Source organism: Seriola lalandi, unplaced genomic scaffold (genome assembly GCF_002814215.2).
Source record: "Seriola lalandi dorsalis isolate HSWRI2012SDOR001 ecotype SW California unplaced genomic scaffold, Sedor1 jcf7180002054566, whole genome shotgun sequence".
Lineage (NCBI taxonomy): Eukaryota > Metazoa > Chordata > Actinopteri > Carangiformes > Carangidae > Seriola > Seriola lalandi.
In genome coordinates, this window is record NW_019525119.1 from 761,707 (window position 1) to 770,704 (window position 8,998).

An 8,998-nucleotide genomic window follows, 5' to 3' on the forward strand; every position below is an offset into this window, starting at 1 on the left:
TCTGAAATGTTTGGGGTTTTTTTCATTATTTTCCTCAGTCTTTTCTGTCGCAGCTAAGATGTTTCATATAAAATGTTTCCAGCATGGCCTTAAAGCACATGCATGTTTTTTTTTTCCTCCTTTTTTTTTTTTTTTTTTTTTTTTTTTTTTTTTTTAAAGAGCTATATTAGAATTAAACTCAATTCAATGGTTGGCTTGAACTGTCTAGATAAAGAAACAACTCCCTGATTGGTGAGAGATGTGTATAAGAGACAGGGAGAGAAAAGGCGTCGAGTGTTTATTATAAAGGAGAAAATATTAATTCCCCCTCGCCGTGGGCCGTGACGTCAGTATAGGAAGTCATTGTAGAGCAACACTGGAGCGATTAGCAGCAAAAAGGGGGAGCCTGATGTCGAGGAGTCAGCCCTATGTATATCTCTCTATACGCCTCAACTTTTAACACAAAGTTCAATATCCAAACACAAAAAGGGACGTGGACTACGCAGACCCACACTTTGCTTTTCCGTATTTTCACTGAATGTAACATCTTGGACCATAGGCTGTCTGAGCCGCTTGTAAACGTGGATTTTGTCTCTCTCCTGGGTTTATTTGTCAACTGTTTTCTCTCTCTTTTTTCTTTTTTTTTTTTGCTCTTTTTTTTGTTGCTTAATTTTCTTTCGAACTCCGAGTTCATTTTGCTGACTTTCTTCTGATTTGCACCGGAAGAGAAGCATCTCACTGTTGTTATGAAGACTTCTTCACTGCTTTCTTAATATGGAAGGATCCAGCGGGTCGAGCTTTGGGATAGACACTATTTTATCCAGCGCCTCTAACTCTGGTAACCCCGTGCTAATGAACGGAGATTTTCGGCTCGGCGACAGCAGGACAGCGGATTTCAGGAGCCAGGCAACCCCTTCACCATGCTCGGAGATAGACACTGTGGGAACAGCCCCCTCATCCCCCATCTCGGTCACCATGGAGCACGCCGCCGATCCGCATCTGGTCCAGGACAGCCTTCAGCATCACCACCATCACCACAACCAGCCGCAGAGTTTGCCGCTGTCGCCTCAGCAGCAGCCGCTCGCCGGGGCCGGCTGCGCCCCGAGGACTGCCACCTCCTCCTTTTTAATCAAAGACATTCTGGGCGACAGTAAACCGCTGGCAGCCTGCGCACCTTACAGCACCAGTGTATCCTCACCCCATCACACGCCAAAACCAGAAAGTGCCACGGCTCCGGACGGCTTCAGGCCCAAGTTGGAACAAGACGAGAGCAGAAGCAAGTTGGATAAAAGGGACGACATTCAAAGTGAAATGAAATGCAACGGTAAGAGCGCAACGATGTTGTTTATCTCAGATCATGTAGGCTGGATGTTGTAGTGTTGTGTTTCCTTTTATTAAACTGATGATGAGCTTTTACAGGCTACAGAAGCCCAAATGTAGCCATGAAAAATAGAGCAGGGGTGAGAAGTAACGTTATTATTTGGCACATAATAAAAAAAATAATAATGATAGTATTAATAATAATAATAATAATAATGATAAAAATAATAATGCTCTACAGTCTGATTCTTTGTCTTAGTTGCAGCTTCCTTTATTAGTCTAATAGATGTGAAAACAGATGTAAGCCTGGTGAAGTTCCCCGTGCGCGGGGCCTCCCTAGTGGGTCAATTAGAGAGATTATTGTTCTTCCTAGAGGGGGGATCATGGTGCACTGAAAAACAGCTACAAATAGAGATGGATTGACATATTGATTTCTCGTTTTCTGAAGGAAAAGAACCACAAAAAAAAAAAAAAAAAACTTCAGGTGACAAATAGGCTGCACACAAATATCTTTTATTGCTCCCGCTGCCACACGTGTCTGTGTGCATCACTTTGAGCAAGTGTCTGAACAAGTTGGTGAAAGTTTGAGTGGAAAGCGTGGAGCCTCTGAGTTTCCACCACTCCGTGTGGTTAATATTGTTTAGTGGTTTTTATTGGATCAGTGTTGTAAATAAGGCTGAATAATATTCTTTGACAGTGAGAGAAATAGTCTGCAGATCTCTATCTCTTACAGGCCTAATTGTTCATGTTTAACTACATCATGTTTTGTGTTTAGGGACTAAAGAAGAGGGTGACCGGGAAATCTCCAGTAGCAGAGACAGTCCACCGGTGCGCACGAAAAAACCTCGCAAAGCACGGACAGCCTTTACCGACCACCAGCTGAACCAGCTGGAGAGGAGCTTTGAGCGACAAAAATACCTCAGCGTGCAGGACCGCATGGACCTGGCCGCGGCTCTCAACCTGACAGACACACAAGTCAAGACCTGGTACCAAAACAGACGGTAGGCAACACACACACACACACACACACACACACACATACACATACACATACATACACATACACATACACATACACACACACAGGACAGAACACACACGGTCCAACTGGTGCAACAACAGAACCTGTAAAATAAAACGAAACAAAACTCTTTATTAGAACAGTATTAAAACCAGCTGGAGCCACATTTAATCATCTAAAAAAAAAAAAAAAAATGTAATCATGTTGGAATTATTACATTGTTAAATAATTTAACTGTCACGTTCATCAGGAATTTGATTTTAATAAAGCTGCTGAATTCTTTTTTTTTTTTTAAGCCTGTGTAATTCACATTTCACATGTTTGACAGGCCTTTATTTTGGCAATACTTTTACTCACCATTCGTAACCTACACTGAAAAAAGTGATACTTTGGATTAACTTAAAAAAATTGATGTAATTTGTTACACCTAAATTTATTAGTTTTTCTCAAATTACATTTCTGATTTGGTTGAAACCATAAATTTGAATTGATATCAATCAAAAATATTTATTTTGCCAAAGGCAAAAATGTACATTGATTCAAAGTAAAAAGATAATTCATTTTTAAGAACATACACTTTCATTTTTAAGTTGTTATAACTTAATATTTTCAGTTTGGTCAAACTTGATATTTACTATTCCATCTAAATATAGTTTGTACTTTTTTATAACTTAATATTTCCAGTTTAATCCAACTTAATATTTACTATTACACCTATATGTAGTTTTACTTTGGAATAAACTAATTAAATTGCTGTAATTTTGTTACACGCAATTTTATTAACTTTTCTCAAGTTAAATTTCTGATTCAGTACAAAACTATAATTTTTAATTTACTTTAAACAATATTTTTTTTTCAGTCCCAAGTCAAAACGTCACTAAATGTAGGTCAATATACATTTTGTAAAAACTTACAATTAACCATAAATAATACCATAAACTTGAATTGTCACTTACGGTTTACCCACAATAAAGACAGAGGAATTCCCTTCACAAGACATTGTTTATTGTGATGTCTTAAAGGTATGCATCACCAATAATTATCTTAACATTTTTGCTGTACTTTCTGCACAAGTCAAACCATTGTACAAATAGAACTTCTATAAAACTTTTCATAAAAGTTTTTACATCTCTCCTTTAAAACTTGAGATATGTAAAGTAATAGCCATTAGGTGCAAAAGAGTTTCTAACTGTTGAAATGTGGCTATACTTTGATAAAATCACCTGAATGCATGAATGTCATTGAAATTTCGAACCATTAATCAATACACCAATAGACCAAAAACATTAAACAAGGAAAAATACAGTGCAATTGCTGAGGGCACAATCTATGAACAAAGTGCATGAGTCAGTTTAAGGAACAAAACAAAAATCACCATTGTTTTGGTCATCACAAATTTAACAATGTTCACATTTCCTCCATTCTACTGTAATGTATTTGAATACAAGCTATAAAACTGAATTAAAACATGCTGTATCCAAATGTCTTTCTTTAACCAATCCTATATTTTGAGCTTGAGATTCAGACTGCACACTCTGCGTGTCATTTTCTTTGGTTCCACCTCCATGAATACTTTCTGCAGTGCATCAAAAGTGTGTTTGAACTCACTTGGATAGCTCAGGTTTAGAGCATAGATGAGGCCAAATAACATGGCACATCCATGTGCAAGTGATGGCAACTCATTGAGGACTCGCACACCTTCAATAACAATCCCAATGTCACGTGGTGGGTGTAGAAGATCTTCCTCCTCCCTGATGACAAACACTGCCATGGTACACCGCTCTAGCTCTTGTTCTGCTTCATCCTTCTGACCAACCTGATAAAAGACGAGATATGAAGTGATTCAGATGAAACCAGTGTCTGATTAACCAAGATAAAAATGTCTACACAAACAATCCTCCTAATCAAACCTAAACTAACCAAAAGTGTCAAATTGCAATTCTAGTAATGTGAAAATTTAATAACTTATCCAGCTGATGGTTAACAGTGGCTCCTTCAAATATTTTCTCATAGCAAATATTTGACTTAATTGCAAATAAAACAATGGTCTGACGATGTCTGACAGAGAAGGTTGTTTTCACATTCATCTGCTCTGAGTGCAAAGTTTCTCAGCTCGTCAAAATCCAATTTTAAGGGGTGGGCCTATGAGCATAATTTGTGATATTACATCTAGTTAGGAAGCCAGTGCACATACATTGCAGTATATATTAAAATATTTATTGTTTAATCTTGTCTAAAGCTTAAGTGATCAATACATATACTTACCAAATACTCCTTGAAGAGTTTGTCCACATCTTCCCCAAGGTATACAATAAGGCCCTTCAGCAGGCATTCTCGTTTAAGATTCACCTCGAGGCTCTATAGGTGAGAGCACAAACACACCCATAATGCAAAATTAAGTCCAATTTTGTAACTTGACTGAAGATGCAAACTGAAAGCACATGGAGTTACAGTTGTGATTAACAAAAGTTTTGAGAAAACAAGTTAAAAGGTCTGTAACTACAAAATCAAATGTGTTGTAAAAATGAAAACCTTTGCTTCTATTCTATTACAATGTCACTATTTATGTGATATAAGGCAAATTTTTATGTATTGGGCAAGTACATTACCTGATCAAGAACTTTAAGAATATCCCGAGTCTTCTCTCTGACAGCTCCTCCCTTGTTTCTGATGATCTCAATCAGCTTGCTGTGGTGCTTATCCAAGGAAGCCAGGAATCGCGGTTCAAGTGGAGCAGTTGTTATTCTCATGAATTCTGCACAGATCTTTAAAAAAAACAAAATAGCACATGCAAATGTTATTACATTACATATTACATTACAACTGTGTGGTGTATGTGGTGTGCATCAGGGGCCAAAACATGCACTTTGAATCGATTTGGCTCAATTTCTTAGCAAATTTGTTACGATAGGGGATGTCAGGACCGGATTGGTACTTTTGGTCAAACCCCAGAATTGTATGTGCGAATGGTCTGCCATTATGAACAGAAGCTGAACTGGACAAACTTGATAAAGTCAAGAGCAATTTAACTATGTTATAAATTAAAAACTGATTATCGGAGCAATGCTAACAGCTATTCTTGAAGTTTAATTTTACATTTCCAAACACATTTCAATATCCATTACACCCATTATATCCAACAATATCCCAAGGATCAGGTGCTTGTAAAGGGTGCAGATGTATAGCCCAGCAGCAAGAGTAAAACAGGCTCTCAGCTTTATCAGGTTTGTCCAAGTTCAGCCTCAGTCCGTAATGGTGGACTGTTCACGCAAGCAACTCAAGGGTTTAACCTAAAGTACAAATCAGGTACTGACAGTGGATAGTATCATTTAGGACAGACCAACACTGATCTATTACCATTGATTTGAAAAAGTTACTTACCTCATCCATTGTGAACAATGCAGGCCATCTCTCTTTCAACTCTTCCACTCCAGTTCCCTTTCCCACAACTTCATATCTTCGTAGTGAAAATGTCTTTGCCATTTTATCTTTTATCACTGTGCGATTGTTACGCCTCTTCACTTCACTTAAAAGTGACAGTCTCTCATTTTCCAAGTTGTCTGGGGTCTCTCCAGTTGGAATGTCGGGTATGTGGTTGGCTTCTCCTCTCCTCGGTCTTTTTAATTTTTTTGCTGGCAATGCATCCTCCGGAGCTTTTGACTTGAGTGAATTTGCAAGGAATTCAGCACAACCGCTGCGCTTTAGTTGAGTTCGGTAGTTGCCCATTTTTGTCTTCAGCCGCTGCTTCCACCCGTAGCAGCCGTTGTATGAACCAGGTTCAGAGAGGCATGGGTGCTTCTTAATTAATGCTTCAGCAACGTCACTGAAGTCAGAATCTTGTGGGTAGCCTTTGTACTTGTAGATCTCTTCAGTGACCTTTTCCAGAATGTCTGACATTGCTTTTGGACGCAGTGTCAACCTCGTCATGTTTGACCTGTACACTGCATTTCCTTTTTCTAACTGCAGTTCAGTGTCATAAGAGAATGTTGGAATCAGAAACTCTCTTGGCCACATCTGGGTTCTTGTAGAGGCAGAGCTGGAGGGTGTGGACAAGAGCTCTGTATCATCTGATTGAGTAGATGCAAAGCCATCACAGAAAGTTAGAATAACCTCTTGGCTGCTATCATCAGCTATTGGGATGACCTTGATGGTTGCCAAATCCTCAAGTTCAGCCGTAGATGTCAGGTTCACTAGTGCATCTCCAAAGTCCTTGTCTTGGTACTGCAGTCTAAAATTCCCATTTAACCCACACACGTTTCTGACTTCATTCATAAGCTGCTCCATTGTCTTTGGAATTCCATCAGGTAGAATGAGCTTCCTGGTGTCATCAGGATTCAGAATAACACGCAACTTGCCTGGCCTTTTGACTGCCATGTCAGCCCATCCAAACGGATCTAGTAAAAACAAGAAAAAAGCAGTAGTATTAGTTTACAAAATTGGATATAACCTACATCTAATTCATATTCACAAAGTCATTGATTCACATTTTTTCACCAGAATTGTGAAAAGGGAGAGCTGCAAAAGCAAAATTACACAATGAATGTACATTTAAAGAAATTCCTAGCATTGGTTTAAAGGGACATTTTGTAAGTGCTGGCACAGAAGCAGAATGATAAACTGCTGTGGATGAGGCCAACAACAAGAGATATTTTAGCCTTGTGAAAGAGGACCCACCTGAAATAATCAATGTGTTCACCATATTCAAAATATTTTCAGCAATGGCAGGTAGCCCTTCCTTTCGACATGAATTGTTCTCATCCATAGAACTTCTATATTCTTGAACATGAGCAGAACTGTGCCTGCTGTGTACTCTATTACACCACAGATCACCAAGGTGAAGCACTGACAATATTCTAAATATGTAGTACACTTTAACTGATATTGACTTTGTGGGACTTTTTCACATGGCTAAAATACTTTCTGTTGTTGGCCCTATCCACAACAGTTTATCACTCTGCTTCTGTGCCATAACTATGCTTTGCTTTTACAAACTGGGAGCGTGCTAAGCACTGTCTTATATTTCACAATTTCATAGGGAACCATTTAGGTCAATCTCTGATGCATACTTCATATTCTAAATGTAAAGCTATTCAGCTATAAAATGTACAAATTGTTAGTCTATCATATTTGTATAACATACTTTAAAAATTCTTCCTAGTTTATCAGAAATAAATTAGATCACGAGCGATTAAAGTGGACATTTTTAGAAAAGGGTGCATTGCTTGACAAATAAATAGACATTGATAAAAGAAAAGCAAGTTTAAAAAATTTGAAAATTTCTCCCACATTTCCAACCCCACAGCCATACAACCTTATGCATGTATGTATCTTTTCAGAGAGATGAGACGCCGTCCACCAATGATGTAGTGAGCCAGAGGGTAGGGATCTTTCAGCTCATGCACCCCAACAAGCTTTAGTTCTCTAGTAGTAGATATGACCAAGTCGTAGGCTCGATAATGTTCCAGGTACCAGGCATCCAATATTTTGACAATGAAAATTAGTGTCTCTTGTAGCACAATCATTTGAACTATTTCACAGAACTCTGGAAGTCCAGCCAGAGACCCATGGGCCAACACCATTCCAGTCCTGTAGTTGAAGCCATTGTAGGACACATTTTTTGCAAGGTTCACAGTGTCCATATGTGGGTATTTCTGTTTCACTTCCAGTGCAATATCCTTATTCAAAACATCAAGGGGAAGAGTTGAAACATCAGTAACGTCCAGAGATGGCTTAGAAAAGCTACACATGTGCAGATTATATGCAGTCTGAAATTGGTGCCTTTGAGCTAATGAATGCAACACATTTTTGTAACAGTTCGTATGGCGGATTACTCTTTTGAAGAAGCTATGTTTTGCCTCGAATCTCATAGTCCATAGTGCTACAATGGGGCCAAACTGCCGGATCAGCTGTGGATAATGCTCCAAGTAATGATGTTTGGGTCGAATTCTTTCATGGGGGAAAACTTCTTGGAATATTGCCCGGTGTTCAGATATCTTGAAATTCAGATAAGAAATTGAGTCCTCAGTGTGAAAAGTAGCAACAACAAGTTCTACAATGTCCTTTAAATCACAGAGCACTTGCCACACTGGTTCGTTTGAGGGAACTCTGGGGCCAATCAAGAGAGGAAGAAATCTCAATAGACTCCAATTCTCATGGGCATTTCCTCCAATTGTTCTCTTAGCAGTGTAGGTGACAGGCACAGGATGGGGACGGTTTGTCTTATCAGTCCACTTAAATGGAAATTCTGTTATTGCTTCATTCAAATTTGCTAGTGTAAAATATTTTTTGGAAATTAACACATCAAGACAAAGAGCAATCTCAATAGGGACAATTCCCTCAAAGAGATCATGAGCTATATCTGAGGGAAAACCCTGTGTCACACTGAAATATGACAAATTTTCTGACAACACACACTTTGTTTTTACACCAAAATAATTATCCAATGAATTTTCTTCAATAGCTTTAAGGTGAGAATTATGAATTGCCTCAGTTCTTACACAAAATGCTCCAGAATTGACTTCTTTTGTTTGTATGTCTACATTTTCAGCTGTACAAAATCTGCAGACATATTTACCTGAAAAATTTTGCACGAAACCTGCAATACTGTGGGCCCCAAGATTGTCTGCTGCTACACAATGAACAAAGCCTTTCACAGTTTTCCCCAACTTGGCAATAAAC

General features: G+C 38.6%; 2 protein-coding genes across 3 annotated transcripts in view; one reads left to right on the top strand and one right to left on the bottom strand.

Moving 5' to 3' along the window:
* The first annotated feature begins 367 nt into the window (after positions 1-367).
* The window catches only part of barhl2 (BarH-like homeobox 2), a 12,546-nt gene continuing 3,915 nt past the window's right edge, over positions 368-8,998 (top strand). Inside the window, exons 1-2 of one of the 2 annotated variants that reach the window (XM_023416488.1) lie at positions 368-1,303; positions 2,075-2,300. In XM_023416488.1, coding sequence (XP_023272256.1) covers positions 754-1,303; positions 2,075-2,300 — 776 coding nt within the window. In that variant the 5' untranslated portion in view covers positions 368-753. The remainder of the gene's footprint in view (positions 1,304-2,074; positions 2,301-8,998) is intronic. The other variant, XM_023416490.1, reaches the window with a different exon arrangement.
* LOC147818542 (uncharacterized) lies at positions 3,570-5,867 on the bottom strand. The gene is made up of 4 exons (XM_087176703.1): positions 5,702-5,867; positions 4,930-5,085; positions 4,586-4,678; positions 3,570-4,136 (listed from the first exon to the last, which is right to left on the bottom strand). The coding sequence occupies exons 1-4, from the start codon at positions 5,801-5,803 to the stop codon at positions 3,822-3,824; spliced, it is 666 nt and encodes a 221-aa protein (XP_087032829.1). The 5' UTR covers positions 5,804-5,867; the 3' UTR covers positions 3,570-3,821.

Excerpts from the sequence above, each read along its gene's own strand:
- LOC147818542 (XM_087176703.1), bottom strand. The coding sequence starts at position 5,803 with ATGGCAAAGACATTTTCACTACGAAGATATGAAGTTGTGGGAAAGGGA. Across the intron at positions 4,679-4,929 it reads TTCTTAAAGTTCTTGATCAG|AGCCTCGAGGTGAATCTTAA; the intron begins GTAATGTACTTG and ends TCTCACCTATAG. Across the intron at positions 4,137-4,585 it reads AACTCTTCAAGGAGTATTTG|GTTGGTCAGAAGGATGAAGC; the intron begins GTAAGTATATGT and ends GTCTTTTATCAG.